The sequence below is a fragment of the Typopeltis vanoorti genome, chromosome 9 (genome assembly GCF_054136105.1).
Source record: "Typopeltis vanoorti isolate ZY-2024b chromosome 9, IOZ_Tvanoo_1.0, whole genome shotgun sequence".
Classification (NCBI taxonomy): Eukaryota; Metazoa; Arthropoda; class Arachnida; order Uropygi; family Thelyphonidae; genus Typopeltis; species Typopeltis vanoorti.
This window is the reverse complement of record NC_143557.1, coordinates 135,840,803-135,867,803: the sequence shown is the minus strand read 5'-3', so window position 1 is coordinate 135,867,803 and position 27,001 is coordinate 135,840,803. Positions and strand designations below refer to the sequence as shown.

Sequence of the window (27,001 nt, the reverse complement as noted above, 5' to 3'; positions counted from 1 at the left end):
AAAGAGCATGTCAAAATGAATGTCAGGAGATTGCATGGAAAGATAAAAGAGAATAGTGTGACAGGAAGGGTAGTCAGTGTGTTCCTAGGAATGATTATGGTGAAATGAGGCGGAGAGCAAGGATTATGAATGATATTCTGGCTGAAATGTGTGAGAAGATAGGAGTACAGGTTGTTAATGTGTGGAATGAGTTTCAGGGACGAAGTAAGCTGTAAGGGAGCGATGGACTGCATTTGAGTGGTTATGGTGTGAGTCGCTTGGAGAGACAGCTGCTGGAAAGTAGAGAAGTCAATAGAGAGAATGAATCAGATCGAGAGGGGAGTGATGAGGAAGAGCAGGAGAGTAAGACAAAAGAGATTGAAGAAGTGGATATGAATGGGGAAGTGAGTGGTATGAGTATAGAAAATGAGAGAATGGGTGTGCAGGAGGAGCAGGAAAACGGGGAGGCTCAGGGTGGACAGGGGTACACAGCGTGAGAAAGGTGGATGCTCCAAGAGGAGGTGAGAGCATGTGTAGGCAGGAAAGTAATGGGATGACCAGGGATCAAGAGGAAACAGATAGAATTGCAAAGGGTTTTAAAAGAAGCAGAAAGGGAAATGGCTCCAGTCCAGCATGGAGATATCACATCGAGTGAGTGGTATCAGTGAAACTAGCTGTAGATCCAGAAATGAGTTGTTGTGTTTGTATACCAATGCTAGAAGTATAAGAAACAAGGCAGATGAAATGGATGCACTAATTGCATCTGTGCACCCAGAGATTGTCGGAATAAGTGAGACATTGTTAGATGAGGACGACATCCTGACAGGAATAGAGATGGAAAGGTATGATGTGTTTCATGAGGATAGAAGGGGTAAAAAAGGAGGCGGAGTGCTATTGATGATATAGAAAGAGTTATGTCCATATAAGGTAGAGATGCAAGAGGGAAATAGGGTCAGTGGTTTACAGGCAGTATGGTGTGAGATAGAGGTGAATAGAATCAAATACTTGGTGGGATGTGTTTATAGACCTAGTAATGTGGATGGTGGTAATAGTGAAATGTATAGTCAAATAAGCCAAGCAAATAAGAAAAGGGTGATCATTATGGGTGATTTTAATTATGGCAATATAGACTGGAATGAAGAGATAGCAACTGGAAGTAAAGAAAATGAGTTTCTTGAGTTTTTGAGGGATAATTACTTCAGACAGTATGTAACATAGGGCACAAGAGGATTAAGGGTCTTGGATTTGGTCATCATCTCATCGGAGGATGTAATTATCAATAAGGTGTCAAATCATCCACCAATTGGTGAAAGTGACCATGAGGTGATTACCTGGGTGGTTGCCAGCAGTGCAAGGACCCCTGTGAAAAGAGGGTATATGTGGAACTACAAGGGGGGTGATTATGAAGAGCTCAGGAGACAGCTTGCAGGTGTAACATGGAATGAGGAGTTAGCTGGAAGAGAGATCAATGCAGCTTGGGGGATTTTCAAAAACTATTTAGTAGATGCAATGTCTAAATGTATACCATGGGTGAGAAGGTTAAATAAGGTAGGTGTGAGATGGATGAATAAAGAGATTAAGCATGCAATACAGAGAAAAAGGGCATTGTGGAGACAGCATAAGAGAAGTGGAAGTAACCAATTACATGAGGTCTACAAAGACCAGGCGAGGAGGGTGACTTGGTTGGTGAGAGTAGTTAAAGAGAGGTATGAACAGCAGTTAGCTAATGAAGCCAAAAAGAATCCTAGAGAGTTCTTTCGATATGTAGCCAGCAAAAGAAAGAATGATTATGGAAGGATGACATTGATTGGAGGAAATGGTATAAAGACAGCTGTTGCAGAATGTGTGGTGGAGATACTTAATGAGCAGTTCATAAAGATCTTTCAACCTTGTGAATGTGACTTCATGGAGAGATTAAGAGCAGTTGATGGTGGGGAAGAGAGACTGACTGGAAGTGAGCAAGAGGTGTTTGGGGAGATGAATAAACTAGATGTAAATAAGGCTGTGGAACTTGATAATATATCAGCGTGTATTCTGAAGGAATGTGCCAGAGAGTTGACACCTGCCTTGACATATTTTTTTAATACGAGTATTGCACTTGGTCAAGTTCCTAAAGAGTGGAAGGAGGGCAAGATTGTGCCACTTCATAAAGGAGGTGATCGAACTCAAGCATCAAACTATAGGCCTATCAGTGTGTCAGGTGTTGTGGTTAAGTTGTTGGAGAAGCTTGAGAGAACTAGGATCCAGAGTTGGGCTGACAACAATGGTATAATCTTTGATGGACAGCATGGATTTGCTAAAGGGAGGTCATGTTTTAGTAATCTACTTACTTATTATAATAAAGTGACTGCTTCCTTGGACAGAGGAGAAGGATACACAGTAATATACTAGGATTTCACAAAAGCTTTTGATAGAGTGCCTCATAATAAGTTGACAGTCAAACTAGAGCAGATGGGGTTGGATATTAGATCAGTGCATTGGACTGGAGACTGACTATCTGATAGGTATCAACAAGTTGTATATGGGGGTGCAATATCCAGGAAAAGGAAAGTCACTAGTGGGCACCTCAGGGGTCTGTTTTAGGGCCATTACTATTTAAATTGTATATTAATGATATTGGCGAAGATTTGGATGGAGATATTCAGTTGTTTGGAGATGATGCAAAGTTGGGACGAACCATAAAGAGTAGTGAAGATGTTGTTGCGTTGCAAGAAGACTTGAATAAATTGAGTGATTGGGCAAGCAAATGGGAATGTGAGTTCAATGTTGCAAAATGTAAGGTTTTAAAATTTGGAAAACAAAGATAGGATACAGAATTTATGCTTGGTGAGAATATATTGTTTGAAGTAGAGGAAATAAGAGATCTGGGGATGATAGTGGATAAGGATCTAAAATTTAGGGGACACATCACCAAAATTGGAAGACAACACAAAGACTTCTGGGAATGATGCGGAGGACACTGACATATAGAAGTAGGGAGATTCTTGTTCCATTGTATAAGGATTTGATTAGGCCACACATGGACTATTGTGCCCAGATTTGGTCACCTGGTTTTTAGAAGGATGAAGAGATGTTGGAAAGGGTCCAAAGGCGGCTGACTAAGGTAGTTTCTGACCTCTGGAATGTTGAGTATGAGGAAAGAATGAAAAGATGTAATTTGCAGAGTCTAGTGAAGAGAAGGAAGAGGGGAGATATGATTGAGACCCACAAGTTGGCAAGGGGTTGTTATAGAATAAATGGTGCAGAAGTTCTACAGAGAATAGTGGGAGATCAGGGGAGATCCAGAGGTCATCCCTGGAAACTGTATAAAGAGGGTGTGAGTAGGGGAGTGAGAGGCAGGTTTTTTTTGTGCAGAGTTGTGAGTGATTGGAATGCCTTGCCTGAGAGTGTGGTGTCTGCAAGGAGTTTGAATGTGTTTAAGACACGGTATGATGAGATGTGTGTGAGATAAAAGGTCCTCCTAGATGAGGCTTTGACTCCATGAGGTCTTGTTTAATAATAATAATAATAATAATAATAATAATACAAAACAACAAGTTCAAGTATGAAAGATTATTCAAGGAATCATCAGCAGCTCTAAAACATGTTCCAAACCTCAACCAATTTGGGTGCATGAAACTACCCCAAATTTGGGAGACTTACATTATGAGAACTTCAGCCCAACGGCCAAGACAACCCAATTAGCCTGCCAGAGGGCACCATTACGACTTTAGGAACAATATAAGTTTCTTGCTTCTTCCTCATTTGCTTTTGTTAGTGCCTGCGTGCACATACCATATTTTTATGTTCCTGAAGATGGCAACGTGACGTTGCCGAAATATTGAAGTTATTCATTAAAGTTGCCTTTAATTAATATCCTTTATATGGGTTGTTAATTCCTTAAGCTAATTACCAGTTATGTATGACCGACGTATGAGCCTTGCTACTAGATATCCCCTTATTATTATGTTTATTTATAATTATTGTAATTGCATTTGGACAGACATTTGTCATGATTACATTCTGTAATCATAATAAATAGGTATTAATATAGTTATACTGTAAGAAAAATGCAATCATAAATTACATTTACATTTAATTATGAAGCTATATGATGAATACTTTATTAGAACAATGCTACTGTGCTATACGACAAAGGCTATGCATGTTTGATCTTTTGAATGATAAGAATTTTTTTTTTAAAAAAATAACTCTGACATGTTTTTTGCTAGAGAATTTAACAGAAGTGAACAGAAATCAGTGAACAGCTGCAAAAAAAAAAAAAAAAAAAGTCTTTTCTTTTTTTTTTACTTTAATAAGTACTGAGATTTCATAAATTTTTGTGTTAGATTTCATTCTTAAGATTTGATGCAGAGTGTTTCTGCACATTCTGCAATTATTTCTGGAGTTTTCTTTACTGTGTCTTCTTTGTTATATTTCTCCTTATTGCTGTTATGGTAGTCATTTGCATACACACTGTTTAGATCCCTGTTGAACAGCCTACCACCATTAAAGACTGAATTTTGGATAACACAGCATAAAATTTTAAAGCATGCTATACTGGTGACATGTAATACTTCCTGTCAATCAAAGATGGGAAAAGTGAGGAACATATAATTTTCATCAGAGGATGTAATTGTGAGTGGGATTTCACACTTTCCTGCAGTTGGTGAGAGTGATCATGAAGTGATCACTTGAGTTATGATTGTTTAATAAAGGGTTCATTGAACAACTCCACTATGTCCTTTGCATCAGTCACTATTCCCATTTTTATCCAACAATATCATTCTTCACACAACCATTTCTCCTCCTACTGGCCACATAGCTAAAAAAATTGATCAGGATTTTTTTTTTTAATATCTCAGAGTCAATTCCTGCCTCCATAGAACTGCCCCGAGTCGATATCTAAGATTATTATAATCATCTTTCTTATAATTCCACATATATACCTTTTTCTTTGATACTCCTACATGTCTATTCATCTTCCAAGTCCAAATCACATCTATTGCTGTCTCCAACTGGGGGCAGAGAGATGCTATCTCAGTTATAAACAGCTTTTCTGATGCCATGACCAAATCCAAACCTCTTAAGCCTTGTGTTCCTTCTACTACATGCTGCCTAAGACATTTGTGGCTTGAAAATTCTAGAAATTCTATTTCCTTATTACTACATGCAGTTTCATCTTCCCAATTTGCGTGGGAAATTGTGAAAGAATATTTGTTAGCAGCAATGGTAAGTTGTATACCACGAGTGAAGAAGAGGACACAATTTGGAGTAAAGTGGATTACAAACAATATTAAACAGGAATTGCATGTGAAAAAGAGGCTATGGAAGAGATATAAGGAGACAGGTGAAGAGAGGATGCGTGAAGAATATAAGACACAGGCCAGAAGAGTGACTAGTGTGGTAAGGAAAGCGAAACTGGAATATGAGAAGAGATTGGCTCTAAGATCCAAATAAAATCCTAGGGAATTTTTTTAGCTATGTGGCCAGTAGGAGGAGAAACGACTGTGGAAGAATGATATTGTGGGATAAAAATGGGAATAGAGTGACTGATGCAGAGGAAATAGTGGAATTGTTCAATGACCACTTTATCGGAGTATTTCATCCTGGAGGAGTCAGTTTTAATGCTAGAGGGATAGGGCAGGTTCAAGGTTTAGAGGTACAGGAGGAGAGTGTGTTTCAGATACTGAGAACTCTGGATGTCAATGAAGCTTTTGGACTGGATGGTATTTCACCATGAGTTTTGAGAGAATGTGCTGGGGAACTGACAGTGCCTTTAACCTGGATTTTCAATGAAAGTCTGGCTTCGGCAAAGGTGCCCAGTGAATGGAAGGAAGGTAAGATAGTGCCATTGCATAAGAATGGTATAAGACTGGAAGTGTCTAATTATAGACCAGTCTGTGTGTCATCAGTAGTTGTTAAGATCTTGGAGAAAGTAGTGAGGGACCATATACAGCACTGGGCAGATGAGGGTAATGTTATCTGTGAGAGTCAACATGGATTTGTGAAAGGGCACTCTTGTTTTAGCAATATGCTGGCCTTTTATAATAAAGTTACAAGAACATTGGATGAGGGAAAGGCATATACTGCAATTTTCTTAGACTTAGCAAAGGCATTTGACAGGGTGCCACATGATAGGCTGATATTTAAGTTGCAATACATGGGTCTGGATGTCAAATTGGTCAACTGGATTCAGGATAGGCTGTCTGATAGGTATCAGAGAGTTGTGTATGGTGGAGCAGTTTCAAGGAGACAGAAGGTTACAAGTGGGGTCCCACAGGGCTCAGTACTAGGACCTATATTGTTTAACCTTTATATCAATGACATTGCCAGTGGATTGCAAGGGCATATTCAGTTATTTGCAGATGATGTGAAGCTGGGAAGAATTATTAGTAATAGTGCAGATGTGGTAGCCCTGCAAGAGGATTTGAATAAGCTAGATAGATGGGCAAATGAATGGAGGTATCAGTTTAATGCAGCAAAATGTAAAGTCTTGAGGTTTGAGAAACATCGATGGGATGCTGCATACTCTATGGGAGGAGTTATACTGGAGGAAGGTGGGGAGACAAGAGATCTGAGGTTGATGATTGATAGACATATTGCAAAAGTGGTGAAGGTAACACATAGGATTGCTGCAATTATGAGAAGGACACTGACCTGCAGAGGTAAGAGGGTTATCATTCTGTTGTATAAGTCTCTGATCAGACCACACTTGGATTATTGTTCTCAGATTTGTCCCCAGGATTTGAAGGGGATAAATTAACTGTGGAAAAGATACAAAGACAGATGACAAAGATGGTTTCAGTACTGTACAAAGATAGTTATGAGAATCGGCTGAGGGAATGTGGACTGCAGAGTTTAGCAGATAGAAGAAGGAGAGGTGATATGATTGAGACTTTTAAACTGTTGAGAGGTGGTTACAGGGTTGACACTGGGGAGTTCTTTCACTTGGTTGAACAGTGGGAAGGAGTGAGGACAAGAGGCCATCCCTGGAAGTTACGAAAGGAAACTGTGAGCAAGAGGGTGAGGAGTGGTTTCTTTGCATGGAGGGTGGTTGAGCCATGGAATGCATTGCCTGATAGATTGGTGAGGGCGAGAATGGTCAATGAGTTTAAGGAGTGGTATGATAGACTTTGTGTTTCTTAGGGGGACCTCCCCTCGATGAGTCTTGACAGACTTTATGTTCTTAGGAAGGACCTCCCACGAAGAGTCTTTTGACTCCATGGAGGCCTGAATAATAATAATAATTATTTATACTGCTGTAGTTAAAATCTCCCACAACAATCGTTTTTCTTGCACTTGCCAAACTCAACTGCATAAACATCTCCTGCTCCTCACCTGCTATGCTTCCTCGCTTGTAAGCAACACCCCACCATTACCTCACACATATGCTTTCCAAATAATTAATACCACTGCCCTCCAAATCCTGCCCTGTGAGAGGACATAAGTCATCACTTATCATAAGCAGTACTCCACCACTGCATTTTCCCTTCCTATGCTGTGGATAAATACTGTACCCTGCCACTTCAATTCCTGTTAGTATATTATTTTACGTCAACCACATCTAAGAGATCCCAATAATCTTTAGACTGGCTGATGCTATCGGCATCACCAATTCATCCCTGCATTTCATGGCCCCTGTATTTCATGGTGATGAGGACATGTTGGTATGAGTCCATAGAAGACTGACTAAGGTGGTAACTGGTCTTTCAAATGTGGAATATGAGAAAAGATTGAGGGAAAAACAGTTTGCAAATCCTTGTGAATAAGAGGAAGTATGATTGAGATGTTTAATTTGGTAAAAGGTTGTTAGTGGGTTAATGTCGAAGAAATTTTTCATAAAATGATAGATGAGGCTAGAACAAGAGGATATTATCTCTTGAAGCTGTATAAGGTGGGGTGTGAGCAGGTTCTTTGCATGGAGAGTGGTTGGTAAATGGAATGCATTGTCTGACATTGTGGTGAATGCAAAGACATTGAATGAGTTTAAACTATGGTTTGATGGGTTTTGTGTGTAACTTCAAGATCATCTACAACAAGTGCCCCGAACACCGATCTCCACAGTATTCTTGATTGGGTTGAAAACAACCTAATCAACTTCAGTGCTTCCAAAATGTAGTTTTGCTTGTTTTCCCATAAGGCCTCAGATATTCTCTGCTTACTTTTGAGAATTCTCAGCTCAACAGTCAAGACGGAATCTCTCTTCTTGGACTGACTCTTACGCTAAACCTTTCCTGGCACAATCATACCTCTTCTATAGCATCAACAGCTTCCAAAAAATTTGGCATTCTTTTCTTGTCAAGATGGTAATTCTCTGCCAAACAGTTACTTACGCTGTATTAATTCCAAATCCAACCAACTTTAGAATACTTCTCTTGTGTAGTGGTGGTGCACCTAAACCTCCCTAAAAGCACTTAATGCTATTCAGAAAAGGGCAGTCCAGCTGATAAATGACACTTCTCTTACAGGCTCTCTTGAGCTACTTTCCCATACAAGATCAGTTTCTGCATTATGTCTCATCTATAGATATTTCTATGACCATTATTCAGCAGAATTAGCATCCTTTATGCCTCCTATTTCTGCCAGATCTACAGAAACTCATGCTATAGATACTCAACATCCTTTTACAGTCAAACTGCATACTCACCAAACCTGTTACTCCCAGTCATCTTTCATTCCTTACACCTCAATTCTATGGAACAGTCTCCCTCATGAAGCATTTCCAAAGGACTACACTCTTCAACAGTTTAAGAAGAATATCAACATCTTACTCTTTTTTTTTTTTTTTTAAGTTAAGGGATATTATATCCCATATTGTTTCTTAGCTGAATAAGAAACTCAAAGAGTTTCATGCTGAATATAGAAACTATATAAAGTTCGGCGATTCCAAGCATAAGCAAATACCTGGATAGTGAAGGACTTGATCCTTGAAGGTAGCGCGAGCTGAGGCAACTCATAGAAAGGGTGGAGCAAACTCCAATCACTATTCTTGATATTTACCCATAATGTGAACTTAACTCCTAGGAGCTGTATTATTGTTCAACATTATGAAAGAAGGTCACTACCCAGACCAGTTTCGACCTTTTTTTGAGGTCTCATCAGTGAGTAGGGTCTTACTCTATTCCTAACACTGGCCTCACATGGCATCCATTTGCTATAGGCTCTTCTGTCTTTCATGTGTGTGAAAAAAAAAAAATTATGTACCTCCCATAATGAGTCTTCATGGGGGTCAGGTGTTAATAACAACAATAATACAATAATAATAACTATTATTATTATTATAACAAAAGTAATCTTAAGAAAATAATGTAGCTTTAGTTTTATCAAAATTTGCTTACCTCTACTTCAAACAGCATATAGTTAAAGACACTGATACGTATACCAATCTGTTCTCCTTGCATAGACATAGATGGCATTTCTACATTCATATAAAAGGGTCTAGCACTAGAAAACTAGAGATAAAAAATATTCCTTTTTAATGAAAGAGGAATAAAAACTATCATCAGAAAAAAAAAAGAAAATTTAACAATAAATATGATGAATAACTTTAAATGCACTAAAAAGCATTAACAAAATAAAGAAAATTTTGATATTTTACATACAACCCTTTGCATCAGTTTATTTAAATTAAGGGGATATTAGATCCCACACTGTTTTAAAACTGAATAAGAAACTCAAAGATTGGAATCAGAGAGTTTCATGCCAAATATAGTATAAAAACTATAAAAGTATCAGCGAATACTAGCGTGAGCTAATGCAAGTAGTCCTAGAACGTAGTACAAACATGGGCAACTCGTTGCAAAGGCGGGTAAAGTTCTGATCGCTATTCTTGGTATTTTCCATAATGTAAAAACACATTTCCTAGGAAATGTATGCTGTTATTACATTATGGAGGGAGGTCACTACCCAGATCGATTTCAGCCTTTTTTGAGGCTTCATCAGTGAGTAGCTAGACCAAATCAATACCAAAGGGTATAGTGAAAAGAACTTATATATTCTGCATCAGTATTTTAAGTCAATAGAAGAAAAGTACTGAAAATATCTAGTACTATTATAGCAATCAGTATGGAGAGTAGTCTTTGGTTAAAAAAAAAAAAATCTGGGTTTGAGTCTTGTCTAGAGTAAAAGGAATATTTATACAGGCATTTTCAACAAAAGTAAGTTAGGTGGATCTCTTGCAGAAGTGGTAGGAATTTGCATCCAAGATTCTTAAGGTTGTTTTTTTTCTTAAATTTGACAAAATGTATAAACTGAACAGACAACACATTCACTGATAGGCATAGTCTTCTGATTAAGAATAAACACCCTGTCATAGCATTCTTCTTCTTCTTCTTCTTCTCTCATCTATGTGGATGATGATGAGGCCAAATGAACTCTTTTCACTTCTGTCTGTCCCGGGAGAGTCCAAACAATTCTGTTCAGTTTGGTGTCGCTTGTTGTGATTTGATTTTCAGGTCCTCTTTTATTTTGCCTATCCATCTAATTCTGGGCCATCCTTTGGATCTTTTACCTTTCATCTTTGTATTCAGGGCATTAGATGATAGTCTTTCTGTTCCCATTCTGGTCACATGGCCAAACCATCACAGTCTTCTTTCTTGGATTTTGTCTATTATTGTTATTTTAGTCATTTCCTTATGTCTTTGTTTCTTAGTCTATCCAGCAGAGATACTCCAAGCAATCTTCTTAGCCAACCCATTTGAGTAGTTAATAATTTTTTCTCTTCAGCCGTTCTGAGATTCCAGAATTCACTTCCATAGAGGAGTATTGGGAGGACCATTGTTTCATAGATTCTTACTTTTGTTACTTGTTTGATGTCTCTTGACGTCCATATTTTATTAAGTCATCCAAAAGTTTGGGATGCTTGACTGATTCGTCTGTTTATATCTTTTGTAATTTCACCATTGTACTCAATAACTCCTCCAAGGTAGGTGAAGTTTTCTACCTGCTCTAGATTCTTACTATCAATTTCGATTTTCAGATTGGTGCTTATTTTTCCCATTTGCATAATTTTTGTTTTATCTATATTTATGTTTAATCCAAATTTTATACACTCCTCCTTTATCAGAAATTCGCTGTAGATTTTCTTCTGTGTTTGCAAGTAATGCAATGGTGTCTGCAAATTTTAAATTTGCCACATTTTTCCCATATATTTTGATTCCGGAGTCTTCGTTGTTTAAGGCCTTACTGGTTTCTTCTTACAGTGTAAGATTGAACAGGTCTGGTGACAGATTGCATCCCTGTCTTACTCTGCTCTCTGCGTGGAACCAGTTGGTTAAGGTGTCCTCCATTTGTACTGCGCTTTCAGATTTCTCATACAGATTCTTTATTATTCTTATTGTTTTGTTGGGAATTCCAAATTTTTCCATAGTTTTCTATAGTTCTCTTCTACAGATTGAATCAAATGCCTGATGAAAGTCTATGAAATTATTATTATTATTATTATTATTATTATTATTATTATTCATGCGTGCACGTGCAAATGTCTCAATCAAACGGTTGCAGGGGAAATCAAGCCAAATAAACATAGATTTGATTTCATAGCTTCCCAGCACAGCAAATAAACTAATAAATAATAACTGGTGTCATCCTCAGATAAGCTCACAAATAAGCAGCGAGGATGTAAGCTGAGAAAATACATCTCATCTCATCCAAGATAATAAATAAAAAAATAAATAAATGTATCATATATAATCAAATGTATGCATGTAATGTACGTATCGCATGTAAACAAATGTATGTAAAGTTGTATCATATGTAATGATAAGTATGTAATATATGTATCATATGCTATAAATTATTATAATTATTATTGCAAAAAAAATTATTATTATTATTATTATTATTATCAGAATACATGAATGTATCAAATGTAAAGAAATGTATGTAATGTTGTATCATACATAAACAAATGTAAGTAACTTTGTTTCATATGTAAACAAATGTATGTAATGTTGTATCATACGTAATCAAAACTATGTAATGTATGTATCATATGTAATAAATTATTATTATTATTTTAAAAAAAATTATTATCCAGCCCTCCATGGAGTCAAAAGACTCATCGTGGGAGGTCGTTTTTAGGAAATACAAAGTCTATCATACTACTACTTGAACCCATTAACCATCCCCACTCCAACTACTCTCACAGGCAATGCATTCCAAGGTTCAACCACCCTCCACGCAAAAAACCACTCCTCACGCTCTTGTGCACAGCCTCCTTTTGTAACTTCCAGCGATGGCCCCTTGTCATCAGTCCTTCCCACCATTCAACCAAGTGAAAGAACTCTCCAATGTCTACCCTGTAACTGCCTCTCAACAGTTTTAAAGTCTCAATCATATCACCTCTCCTTCTTCTATCCACCAAACTCTGCAGTCTACATTCCCTCAGTCGATCCTCATAACTTATATTGTACAGTCCTGACACCATCTTTGTTATCTGCCTCTGTACCCTTTCTACAGTCAATTTATCCCTTTCAAATCCTGGGGACCAAATCTGAGAACAATAGTCTAAGTGTGGTCTGATCAAGGCCTTATACAATGGAATGATAAGTCTTTTATCTCTACAGGTCAGTGTCCTTCTCAGAATTGCAGCAATCCTCTCTGCTACCTTCATCACCTTTGCAATATGCTCCCTGAATTTCAGTTTTCTATCAATCACCCCCAGATCTCTCGACTCCTCTACCTCCTCCAGTACAGCTATTCCAATCAAGCATGCATCCTCCCATCGATTGATCCAAAAACCTCAAGACTTTACATTTTGCTGCATTGAACTGACAACACCATTCATTTACCCATCTGTCTAGTTTATTCAAATCCTCTTGCAGTGCTGCCACATCTGCACTATTACTGATAACCCTTCCCAACTTCACATCATCTGCAAACAACTGAATGTCCCCTTGTAATCCACCAGCAATGTCATTGATATAGAGATTGAATACAGGTCCCAGTACTGAGCCCTGTGGAACTCCACTTGTAACCTTCTGCTTCCTTGATATTGCCCCATCATACACAACTCTCTGATACCTATCAGTCACCCAATCCTGAATCCATTTGACTAACCTGACATTTAAACCTATGTGCTGCAACTTAAATATCAGCTTATCATGTGGCACCCTGTCAAACGCCTTTGCAAAATCCAAAAAAAATGGCAGTATATGCCTTTCCCTCATCAACTGCTCTTGTCACTTTATTATAAAAGACAATCATATTACTAAAGCAAGAGCGCCCCTGAACAAATCCATGTTGATTCTTACAGATAACATTACCCTCACTAATTTCTTCAAGACCTTAACAACTACTGATGACACACAAATAGTCCTATAATTAAACACGTCCAGTCTGCTATGCCCTTATGCTGTGGCACTATCTTACTTGGAACGCCAACCTTGGAATGCATTGCCTGCGAGAGTGGTTGGAGTGGGGATGGTTAATGGGTTCAAGGAGTGGTATGATAGACTTTGTATTTCCTAAAAAACGACCTCCCATGATGAGTCTTTTGACTCCATGGAGGCCTGGATAATAATAATAATAATAATAACCAGATTTAAGAATTCTGGTGTATTTGATCAAATTTATGAAGCAACTTTGGTTGTACTCTAGTGTCTTTTCTATTAGCTGTCTTAAGGCGAATAGTTGATCAATTGTGCTTCGTCCTGGTCTGAAACCTGATTGTTCTTCTCCTAGTGCTTGTTCTATATATGGCTTAATTTGTTTTTGGAGTACTTTCATAAAAACCTTACTTGAAATACTGAGAAGGCTAATGCCTCTGTAATTATCACATTCTGTTTTATCTCCTTTTTTGTATATAGGAGTTATAACTGATTTGGTCCAATCAGTAGGCACTGCTTCATTTTTGTAGATCCTTTAATAATGTTTTTAATGGTTCCAAAAGTTGTTCCTTTCCTGCTTTTAAGAATTCTGGTGTATTTGATCAATACCAGGTACGTTCCTAGTTTTAATAAGTTTTCTATGCTGTGTGCTATTGATATTATTTCTTTGGTAAAGATATTTGTTTCCTCTTCCATTTCAGTGACTGGAATAGTAATATCCTGGGAGCTGTTTTTATTATATAAATCTGTAAAGTATTCTTCCTATCAGGCCATTCTCTTTGTTTTACTTTCAATTAGTTGTCCCTCTTTGTTTTTGATCATTATCATTTTTGTTGACTGTGTCTTACTAATTTGGTCTATTTGTTTATATAATCCATGAAGGTTATTTTATTTTGATAGCTTCTCTGCCATTTTGCATTTTTCTTCTAACCAGTTATTATTGTCTCTTTTAACTAGTTTTCTAATTTCTCTGGTTAATCTATTATATTCATTTCTGTTAGAGTCCTGTTTTAGTTTCATGCTTTTCCTTTGATCGCTTAACCTTTTTACTTCATTCGAGATCCAATCCTTTTTACTTTCTCTTTCTGTGTAACCTATTGTATTTTCTACTGATTTTAATATTATTTCCTTTAATTTGCACCAATGTTCTTCAATGTTTATATTCTATTTGGTAGTCCTTCAGGTTTTTATCTAGTTCTAGTTGATATTTTCTTAGAATATTGTTGTCTTGTAGTTTTTTTACATTCAGTCTCCTTTTGACTCTAAAAGTGCTTTCAGATTTTAACTTTATTCTTAGGTTTGGTAATACTAGCTTATGGTCTGATCCACAATCTGCAGAAAAGGATCTGCAATTTAGGATACTTGATTTCCATCTTTGGTTTACAATAACATAGTCTACCATATTCTTGGTTTGTCTGTCTGGTGATATCCATGTCCATTTTGGGGGTTTTTTGGTTGTTTAAAGAGAGTGTTGGTTATTGTTTGTCTATTATTTGAGCAGAAGTTTAACAGTCTTTCGCCACGTTCATTGCTTTCTCCATACCCAAACTTTCCGATTACTCTTAGCCATGCATCCCAGTCTTTGCCTACTTTTGCATTTAAGTCCCCCCCCCCATTGTAATTAGGAGATCTTGACTTGATGTCTGCTGTACTGCTTTTTGCAAATCTATATAGAACTGCTCAATGTCTTCTTCTGATGATGTTGAAGTTGGTGAGTATACTTGAATAATAGTCAGTGATCCAATTGATGTTTTAAATCTGATTATGCATTTGTTTAATTTGATTATGCATTATGCATTTGTTCGCTGATGATGCAAAGTTGGGTAGGGCTATAGTGAATGCAGAAGATGTCAAAGTCTTGCAGGATGACTTAGACAGATTGGAGTTCTGGGCTAAGGAGAATGGATACCAATTTAATGTGACAAAATGTAAGGTTATGCATTTTGGGGTGAAAAGATTAGCAGCAGTATACCACATTGGTGGAACTGTACTCCAAGAGATTGATGAGGCCAGGGACTTGGGAGTGTTGGTGGATAGGGAGATGAAGTTTAGGGGGCACACTGCAAAAGTAGCTAAATCAGCTTATCAACTCACTTGGTTGTTGAAAAATACCTTGACGAGCAGAGACAAGAAAGTTATTGTACCTCTGTACCGAGCCTTGATAAGACCTCATCTCGACTACTGTGCCCAGATTTGGTCACCTCGGTTCCTTCTTGATGGGGAGGAGGTGGAGTGATTAAGATGATAACAGGTCTATGGAATGAACCATATGAGAACAGGTTGAAGATTTGTGGGTTGCAGAAACTAGTTGATAGGCGAAAAAGGGGAGATATGATTGAGACATTCAAATTGCTAAAGGGATTCTATAGGATTAATTCAGAGGATATTTTTGAGATCAGGGCTGGTGGTGGGAGAACTAGGGGACACCTATGGAAGCTGGGCAAGAGTGTGGTTAGCAGGGGTGTTAGAGCTGGGTTCTTTACTTACTTTTAGAGTGGTAAATGAGTCAAATAAGCTGTCAGAGTCTGTTGTGGGTGCTCTGACGGTGAATGAGTTCAAGACAAGGTATGATAGATACTGTGAGAATGTAATCGCATAGTTGTGTGGACATGATGTTTAGGGCCTCCCTCCCTCGATGAGTCTAAGGACTCCTGGAGTCGCCCGAAATAATAATAATAATAATAATAATAATAATAATAATAATTATAGCATCATTATTATTATTAATACCTGAACCTCCATGGAGTCAGAGGACTCGTTATGGAAGGTCTGTACTCTCTCATGCTAAAAGAACATCAAGTCATACCTTGAATGCATTCACAGTTTTGGCACTCACTACACTTTCAGGTAAATGCATTCCACTCAATAATGCCAAGAGCCTGATTCTCACTTACCTACTTATACCCTCCTTATACAGCTTCCATGGATGGCCTCTAGTTCTACCATTGCTCACGCCTCTACTCTATGAAATATCTTCTCCACATTATTCTGGTAACAACCCAAATTTATGTCTCCATCATATCCCCTCTTCTTCTTCTATTCACAAGGCTGTGTAAGTTGCTCTCCCTCAATCTCTCCTTGTATCTGACTTTCCATAGATCAGACACTAATTTAGTAAACATTCTCTGAATATTCTCCAATACATCCTCATCTCCCTGAAAACTAGACGATCAAATCTGTACACAGTAGTTCATATGTGGACTGATCAAAGCCTTATACAGGGAACCATAACCTCTTTGCTTCAGCATGTCAATGTCCTTCTCATTACTGTCATAATCTGTTGTGATGTTCTTACAGTTTTAACAATGTGATCCCTAAATTTCAAGTCTCTCTCTACCATCCTCCCAGATCTCTCATTTCTACCGCCTTCAAAATTTCTCCACTAATTGTATACTCTGCATCCCAACCTTGCCTACCAAATTTCAGGGCCTTGCACTTTGCAACATTAAAATGATAGCTCAAATTATTTGCCCACTCACATAGTCCAATCAGATCCTCTGTAAGGCCACAACATCTGCTCTACTTAAAAGGACATGATGTTTGCTGATGATGCAACCCTTCTCAACTTTGCATCATCAGCAAACAGCTGCACAATTCCAGTTAAGCCAGTCCCAATGTTATTAGCATACAGGTTAAGCAATAATGGTCCCTAAACAGATCCCGGTGGCACTCCACTAGCAGCCTCGTTTGGGATACTATTCTTCTATATACAACCTGCTGGTACTTGTTTGACAGCAAATCAACTATCCAACTTACTAGTATCTTTCCCATCTGTTTCAGTTTAGCTACCAACTTGCCATGTGACTGTCTATCAAAGGCCTTCAAAAAATACAAGTACATCATTGTATATGCATCTCCTTTATCGAGTGAATTTGTCACCATGTTGTAATATGTAAGCAAATTACTGAAACATGACCTTCCCCCTAACAAACTCATTCTGACCATTGTAAATGCTGCTATTATTGACCCACTTCTGAATTCTAGTCTTCACCAACTTCTCTAATACCTTAACAACAATCTCAGACAATAGACTGGCCTATAATTTGTAGCCTTAGTATTATTTCCCCTTTGTGAAGTGGAAAAATTTTGTCCACCTTCCATTCCTTTGGGGACTCACTTTGTTGCAAGACTCATGTTAAATAGTTCTACCAAAGGTGCCATTAATTCCACAGGGCATTCCCTCAAGACATGTAGCAATATACTGTCAAATCAAATTCTACTGCCCTATTAACATCAAGTTTACTTAATTCCTCATACACTACCTGCTCATTCATCATCAATCCTTCCTTTGCCATATCTCTAAAATCCAGCTTCTCCTGATGTTGCCTTCACAAGGATGAAATACACTAATAAATTGCTCATTGAATAATTCAACTATATCCAACACATTGATTACTAATCTACCAGTATCATCCACTAGCATCATCATCCTCTCATAGTCATTGCTCCTTCTACTTGCCACATATTGAAAGAACTCAATAGGAATTTTCTTACCTTGATTAGCTAATTTCTTCTCCAATATACTGAACTTTTGCTACCTTTACCAACTGAATTACTTCCTGGCCTGCTCTTTGTACTCTTCATGCAACTGATCATTCATCTTGTATTGCTCCCACAGCGCCTTCTTTTTCTTTCAGATTTCATGCTTGATTTAATCACTTCATCATCCATTTTACTCCTACCTTGTTTAGCCTTTTCACCTTTGGAATACACTCACACATTACTGTTGTTAAATAGTTGTCAATCAATGACAATGTAGTGTCTATATCCTTCCCACTCAACTCCTCTTTCCATGCTATAGCATCCAGTTGTCTCCTAATCTTTCCATAATCACCAGTCTTGTAGTTCCACATACATCCCTTCTTTATAGAAGTTCTCATGTGACTGGCTGCCACCCAGATGATCACTCTCTCCAACCAGGAGAAGATTAGACACTCCGTTCACAATTACATCCTCTGATGATATAACAAGAACTAAGACTCTTAATTGTTGTGCCCACCATTACATACTGCCTAATATTGTTGTCTCTTAAGAACTCAAGAAATTTATTCTCCTTATTTCCTGATGCTATCTCTTCATTCCAAACAATATTGCCATAGTTGAAATCATCCATAATGACATCCTTTGCTTGCTCACTAAGCCAAGTTGCCTATACGTTTCTTTGTATCCACCTTTCATATTCCCCGATAGCAACAACACCTCACCAAATATCTCATTCCATCAACTTCCACTTCACACCATACTAATTCAAAACCACTGCCACTTTCTTCGCCTTGCATCTCAACACTGCACAGACATACCGAAAGGGGTGGGGATGCAGGGTTCTGATAAACACCTAGAACAAAAATTATATTAAAGCAACTGATATAACCACAAGAAAGAAAAAGAACAAATTATTTCTTCTTCTTCATCTCATCCATCTGGTGATGGCTTGAGTCCCCTTTGTGCAATCTGTTTTGAAACGGTTCTATTTTTAGTCTTCTCAAACATAGTAATGAAGTTGGGGAATTCAACTCTTTCTTTTGAATCCGAGCCAACTTTTCCTCAGTCTTCTGGGTGAATGCTGTTTTCCTGTTCTTCCATTTAGCGTGACATTTGGAAGTCTATGAGGAGGCATTCTCTGGTCATGGTCGAACCATCGGAGCTGTTGCTGAAGAATAATGTCTGTGAGTTTGTCCTGGTAGTTGAGATCCTTCTTTATTTGATCTGTGGGTTTATGTTCAGTCCAGTGTATTTTTCTTAGGCACTTCCCCTCGAATGCACTTATTTTGAGTAGTTCCTTCTTAGTGAGTCACCATGACTCACTTCCATATGTTGCTGTAGGGATGATCGTGGCTTTGAATAATTTGATTTTAAGATGTTTCATGAGTTTCTTATTGTTCCATATTTTGTTTAATTTATTCATGTTCGACCATCCAATGTCAATTCTGTGTTCACTGTTTCAGTATTGTCTAAATTGTGTGCAATGGTGCTTCCTAAGTAGACAAAGGATTTTGCTTGTTCTAGGGTTTGGTTCTCCAGGGTTATCGATATGTTTTCAGCTTCACTTCCAATTTTCATTATTTTGGTCTTACTGCTGTTGATCCTCATTCCAAAGTTTTTACATGCTTCATTTAAAAGATGGACTGTTTTTTCTAATTGTAGTTTGGATACTGCCAGTATCACTATATCATCTGCATATTTGATGTGGTTGATGCTTCTTCTATTTATATTTATCCCTGGTTCGTTGAAGATTCCTTTGCATATTTCCTCTAGGTATATGTTGAATAAGTATGGTGAAAGTAGGCATGCCTTCTTTTTTTTTTTTCTTCAATTCTTCTGTTTTTATATTATTAAATTTCATGAGTGCTTTTGTGTCTTTATAAAAGTTTGAAATAAAGGTCAACAATTTGAATTCTATTGATTTAGCGCTTAGGATGTGAATCAGTTTGTCTATGGAGTAGAGAACTTGTTTAAAGTCAATGAAGTTGCAGTACAGTGGTAGATTGTGTTCCCAGTACATTTCTGCTATAGTATTAAATGTGAAGATTTGATCGATTGTAGATCTTGCAGATCTGAAACCAGTTTGTCCCACCTTGACTCTACTGCTGTTGTGACTTTATTATAAAAGGCTAGCATATTGCTAAAACAAGAGCTGATTGAGACATATAAGATAGTCAGGGAGTTGTTATCAGGTTGACATGGAAGAGATTTTTCATTGAATGAAACAGGTGGATAGAACAAGAGGCCATAGCTGGAAACTGCATAAAGAGGGCGTGAAGAAGGCTCTTTGCATTGAGAGTGGTTGGTGATTCATTGTCTATATTCATCATTTTAAGGCATGGTTTGATGAACACTGAGTGCAATAGTGTGTACATCGCATGATAAGTCACTGATTCCATGGAGGTCAGATGTTAATAATAATAATGACTGACTACCCATCACCAAGATTTGGGAGAGAATCTCATCTTCATAAATGGAAAGCAAAAGCATGCTTCTCTTCCTTTTCCCCTATCTCTTTTTAACGGATATAATGCTATGTAATTCAGTCATTTTATTTATTCACTTTTTGTTATTTTATTGTATTTTAAAGTTAATTATTTTGATTTTAGTTTTAGCTTTAATTGCAATCTCATTTTATTTTGTATATCACCCTCCCACATGGTGACACTCTGGCATGTGGCTCAACTCTGTAAACATTGAATAACATTATTTGTTCTAGTTTCACCTGTGAATTATGCTATTACTCATGATTGCTTGTTAATTTCTGGCTGAAATATTTGCAATAATAAAATTACTACCCTTTATTCTTGTGAATATGTGTCTAAAAATCATTACTATATCACAAATGTCATTAAAAACTCATTGCTAGAAAGAATCAACAATGTCATAAAACACCTCAAAACTTATCAATATAATTGTGGTTAAGTTGTTGGAGAAGCTTGTGAGAACTAGGATCCAGAGTTGGGTTGACAACAATGGTATTATCTTTGATGGACAGCATGCATTTGCTAAAGGGAGGTCATGTTTTAGTAATCTACTTACTTATTACAATAAAGTGACTGCTTCCTTGGACAGAGGAGAAGGATACACAGTAATATACTTGGATTTCGCAAAAGCTTTTGATAGAGTACCTCATGATAAGTTGACAGTCAAACTAGAGCAGATGGGGTTGGATATTAGATTAGTGCATTGGATTGGAGACTGGCTATCTGATAGGTATCAACAAGTTGTGTATGGGGGTGCAATATCCAGGAAAAGGAAAGTCACTAGTGGAGTGCCACAGTGGTCTGTTTTGGGGCCATTACTGTTTAACTTGCATATTAACGATACAGGTGAAGACTTGGATGGAGATATTTAGTTGTTTTCAGATGATGCAAAGTTGGGACGAACCATAAAGAGTAGTGAAGATGTAGTGTCCTTGCAAGAAGACTTGAATAAATTGAGTAATTGGGCACGAAAATGGGGATATGAGTTCAATGTTGCAAAATGTAAGGTTTTAAAATTTGGAAAACAAAGATGGGATGCAGAATTTATGCTTGGTGAGAATATATTGTTGTAGGTAGAGGAAATAAGAGTTCTGCAGGTGATAGTGGATAAGGATCTAAAATTTAGGGGACACATCGCCAAAATTGTGAAGACGACACAAAGGCTTCTGGGAATGATGCGGAAGACACTGACGTGTAGAAGTAGAGAGATTCTTGTTCCTTTGTATAAGGCTTTGATTAGGCCACACATGGATGCCCAGATTTGGTCTCCTGGTTTTTTTTGGGGGGAGGGGGGATGAGGAGATGTTGGAAAGTGTCCAAAGGCGAATGACTAAGGTAGTTTCTGACCTCTGGAATATTGAGTATGAGGAAAGATAGAGAAGATGTAATTTGCAGAGTCTGGTGGACAAGAGGAAGAGGGGAGTATGATAGAGACCTACAAGTTGGTAAGGGGTTGTTATAGGATCAATGGCACAGAAGTTCTACAGAGAATAGTGGGAAATCAGGGGAGAACCAGAGGTCATCCCTGGAAACTGTATAAAGAGGGTGTGAGTAGGGGAGTGAGAGGCAGGTTTTTTTCGTGCAGAGTTGTGAATGATTGGAATGCCTTGCCTGAGAGTGTGGTGTCTGCAAGGAGTTTGTGTGTGTTTAAGACATGGTATGATGAGATGTGTTTGCGATAAAAGGACCTCCCAGATGAGTCTTTGACTCCATGAGGTCTTGGAGTAATAATAATAATAATAATAATAATAATAATTTACTTACATAGACAGGTTTGTGTAGTAAACCAAATCCATCATAACTATTCATTCCAAAAGAATTTATTATCCAATCTGTAGGAACTTCAGGGACAGGTACATTAAAGATGTAATAGCCCAGTGGTCTAAGCAAAGAATACACATGATATAAGAAGTTAATACATTTTATTTGAAATAATAACTGCATAGAAATAAGATGATCTAAAAATATGCAATAATAATCAAAACAAAAAAACTAGTATTTTATCACATAAGATTTGAAAGGTACAATCATACAAAATATCATAGCACTTTTCAGTATTGTATTATAAACTCCTCCTCTTCATATGGTGCTACAGCCCAACTCGATCCTTGTTTCTGGATTTGCTGCCTCAAATACTGTTTGTCCAAACCTTACTTCTTTCGTTTGGAAATTGCAATACAATGTTGCTATCTTGACTAATGGTAGCTATCCATTTTGTTCTAAGTTTTCCTTTTGGTCTTTTTCCAAGGATTTTGCTATTTTTAGTCTTCTTACGAATGCTGTCATTTTCCATATGAAAAACACATCCAACTGAACTTTTTTGAACTTGACTAATCTGGATATTGCGGGTTCTTTATAGAGTTGGTGTAACTCGTGGTTGTATCTGATCCTCCAGAGTCCATTATCATTCACTAGGCCAAATATGTTTCTCAGAATTTTCCTTTCAAAAGCTGAAATCAAATTCTCACACCCTGGCCTAAAATATCCAGTTTTTTTCCTCCATAAGTAACAAATGGCCAAATTATAAATTTATATATTTGTACTTCAGTCTTTCAATAGATATCTTTGAGTTAACTACATGTAAATGAAATTAAAAAGTTTGAGCACCACTCTTTATTCATTTCTGTACTTTTACCATCTCATTTGGTTGGTTTGTGATCATTATTCCTAGATATTTAAATCATTTCAATTTTTTCTATTTATAGGTTCCCAGTTTTGCATCAGTTAAGTGATTTTACCTGGCATTAATCTTTTGTTGTTGGTGATTAATTATGATTAATTATTGTTTGATTCCAATTTGATTTTGATTAATTTTTGTAAGAGAATGTGCTGAGGAACTGACAGCTCCAATGATTTGGCTTTTCAGTGAGAATCTGACTATTGGAAAAGTGACCAAGGAGCAGAAAGAGGGTAAGATAGTCCCATTGAATAAGGGTGGTATAGAATTTAACTGTCAAACTATAGGCCAGTTTATATTTCTTCTGTAGTTAAGATTTGAAAAAAATTAATGAGAGATCACATACAACATTAAGCTTAATGTTATCAGCATTAATGTCTTCAGCATGGTTTTGTGAAGGACACTCATATTTTTGTAATCTAACTGCCTTGTATAATAAAGTAACAAGAGCAGTTGATGAGGGAAAGGCATATAATGCTATTTTTTTTTATATTTCACAAAACCATTTAACATATGTGCCACATGATAAGCTGATATTTAGATTACAACATATGGGTTTAGATATCAGGTTAGTGAAATGGATAGGGGATTGGCTGTGTGATAGGTATCAGAGAATTGTGTATGAGGGAGCAGAATCAAGGAAGCAGACGGTACAGGTTCCAATACTGACAAGAAAAGTCAGTATTGGAACCTGTATTGTTTAATCTTTATATTACATACAATATCAATGCACTACAGGAAGATATTCCATTGTTTGCAGATAATGTGAAACTGGGAAGACTTATTAGTAATAGTATCAATGTGGTAGCCTTTCAGGATTTGAATAAGCTGGACAGATGTGCAAATGAATGTGGGTACTGGTTTAATGCAACCAAATGCATGCACCTAATTTAATGCAACTAAATTGATTAAAATTTGGGATCCATCAATGGGAAGCCGCATACTCTGTTGGAGGAACTGTACTAGAGGAAGTGGAAGAGGCAAGGGACCTTGGGGTGATTGATAGAAACTTAAAGTTTCAGAGACATATCACAAAGGTGGTGAAGGTAACCCAGAAGATTGCTGCAATACCCAGAAGGATGCTGAACAGCAGAGATAGAAAAGTAGTGATTCTGGTGTATACAGCCCCGATCAGACTACACCTGGACTACTGTATTCAGATTTGTTCACCAGGATTTGAAAGGAATAAATTCACCTTGGAGAGGGTGTGAAGGCAGATAACAAAAACGATATCAGGACTGTACAATGTTAGCTATGAGGATAGACTGAGGCCATGTGGACTGAAGAGTTTGGTCAACAGAAGAAGGAGAGGTGACATTTAAACCTGAGAACTTTGGAGGTTATAGAATTGACAGTGGGGAGTTCTTTCATATGGTAGATCAAAAGGAAGGAACAAGGAGAAGGGGAGTCATTTCTGGAAGTTACAAATGGAAGTGGTGAGTAAGAGGGTAAAGAGTAACTTTTTTTTTTTTTGCGTAAAAGGTCATTATACCGTGGAATGCATTGCCTGATAGGGTAGTTAGAGCACAAACATTAAATGAGTTTAAAGAATGATATGATAAACTGTGTTGTTTAGGATGGGCTTGGACCTCCCACAATGAGTCTTATGACTTCATAGAGGTCTGGAATATTACTACTAATAATAAAAAGAATTAATTTTTAACCCTGTCTTATGTGCTAATTTTTCTCATTCGAAATATGTTTCTTCTGCTTTCTGTTTACTTTTTAACACGATGTTAATATCATCTGCATATGCTAGAATCTGCACCGATTTGTTGATTAGATTGTCCTTTATATCTACTGGCAACAATTAGATAATATATTGCAAAGTTAAGTTAAAAAGTGCTGGAGCTAGATTATCTCCTTATTTTAATCCTTGAATTATTGGAAAGGGATCTGTTAAATCATTTTGTATTTTAACCTGTGCTTCTGAATTGTCCATTGTTAATCTTGTAAGCCTTACTTTTAACATCACTTGCATTCTAAACTACAAAGTCAAAATTTTTTAAGTTTAAATCATGGAATAAATTACCATTATTACTATTATTATGCGACACCTCCAGGAAGTCCAAGGACTGATCGTAAGGGAGCATGCTACTCTACTTTGCTAAATAGATCTTTCCTACTACTTAATTCCCCCATCAATGCCATCTATTACTCATCATCATCATCAGTAACAGCAGTATTTTTTTGTCCGTAAATTCCATGTGTCTTGAAGGCAGTATGCAAGATGTTTGTCTGTATGTGGGATGAAAAACCTGAGTTTCTGGGAGAAAAAAACCTGAGTTTCTGGGAGAAAAAAACCCTGCTACTACTGTATGAGATTGGCTAACTCACCTTCAACTGAAAAATCCCATATAAAATATATTTTATATATTATATATTTTTAAATTAATATTAAAATAATTAATATTATTTTTATATTTTTATATTTTATATGGGCTTTTTCCCATATAAAAAGCCCATACAGCCATGCCTAGAGTTGGAGATCCTGGCTCCCACTGAAGAGACCTCAATAAAGGCGAAACTAGTCTGGGTAGTGGCAAATCCCTTAATGCATAACAGTATACATATCTGCAAGGAGATGTGTTTTGCATCATGGGAGATACTGGAATAGGAGTGTTGGAAGCTTGCTCCACCTTTGCTACGAGTTGCACTACTTACCCAAGTAAGATAGTACAACACCATATTCAGTCCTGAAGATATTTTCAGGTGCAAACTTTGTTTTCTCTCACTTGGATAAAGGATTAAACTAAATTTATTATAGTCTAACCAAGTGAAAAATAAACTTTCAACATCTTTCTCTAAATCCAGAGTAATTAAAAAAAAGGTGGCAAACCTTTTGGCAATTCCTATAGGTAAAGATGACCTTGCTATTGCTTCCTGGTATCTCCAACTCTGGGCCTGGCTCCCACTGAAGAGACCTCAATAAAGGTCGAAACTAGTCTGGGTAGTGGCCAATCCCATAATGCATAACAGTATACATATCCACAAAGAGATGTGTTTTGCATTATGGGAGATACTGGGATAGGAGTGTTGGAAGCTTGCTCCACCTTTGCTACAAGTTGCCTGGTGTTGTACTACTTACCCAGGTAAGATAGTACAACACCATATTCAGTCCTGAAGATATTTTCAGGTGTAAACTTTGTTTGCTCTCACTTGGATAAAGGATTAAACTAAATTTATTATTATGGGATAACTTCCAGAAATTTTTGCACTTTTTCATGGTCAGATTACTGCTTTTTCTCTTCCTATCCAAAACACTTGTACTGAACTAATAACCAAAATAATCCTAACTGGAATGAGAGCTTTCCTTCTCTACTCCAATGCAAATCCGCAACCTGTATCCAAGCCGTGATTCTCAAAAAAAAAAAAAAATGTGGCTCTACTATCCATGATAAAAATGCAGCTTATCTTCAATGGCTTAAATTAATATCTCCAGCTTCTCATTTAGCTTATACAACAGCCAGAAACATGAAAAAGTTATCAACAATTCCAAAGCAGACTTCATAAGAATGAAATGCAACACACTTGCCTCCTGATCAACTGTTAGTTGAGCAGGAGGCAAAAGCCTTCAGGTCCCTTGTAAGGCTTTTGGATATAATTTCTGCCTGTTCCTGTTGCCACCTCTCTTGCATCCTGATTCTCTTGCCCCATGGCAACCTCACCCAAGGAAAAGGCAGACCTCTTTGCATCAGTTTTTTCCTCCAACTCCTGCCTGGATAACCAAAGCAAATCACCTCCCATACTACCACAAACTGCATGCCTCCTCTTCACTTTTTCCAAAAGGACATCAGGAAACCCTCATTAATCTTGATACTAATAATGCTCCTGGTTCACATGGTGTTCCTCCAGTTGTGCTCAAGATTTGTGCTTTAGAATAGACACCCATCATGTATAACCTATATAAACTATCATATTCTACTGGCAGTTACCCAACAGCATGGAAGCAAGCCTGCATCCAGCCTGTATCCAAAAAGGGAGACAAAAGTAAGTCAACTCAACAGTTAATTAGAAATCACCAATATGGATTCCACCATTCTTGTTCTACAGCCAACCTCCTAGTT

The 27,001-nt window shown here is 37.3% G+C and overlaps 1 protein-coding gene across 5 annotated transcripts in view; it reads right to left on the bottom strand.

Annotated features, from left to right (window-relative positions):
- Positions 1–27,001, bottom strand: part of LOC150103595 (CD109 antigen-like) — a 716,838-nt gene that overhangs the window by 203,045 nt on the left and 486,792 nt on the right. For all 5 annotated transcript variants that reach the window (XM_090397638.1, XM_090397642.1, XM_090397639.1 and 2 more), the window contains 2 exons: positions 22,022–22,139; positions 9,300–9,413 (listed from right to left, as the gene is read on the bottom strand). In XM_090397638.1, coding sequence (XP_090253764.1) covers positions 9,300–9,413; positions 22,022–22,139 — 232 coding nt within the window. The remainder of the gene's footprint in view (positions 1–9,299; positions 9,414–22,021; positions 22,140–27,001) is intronic.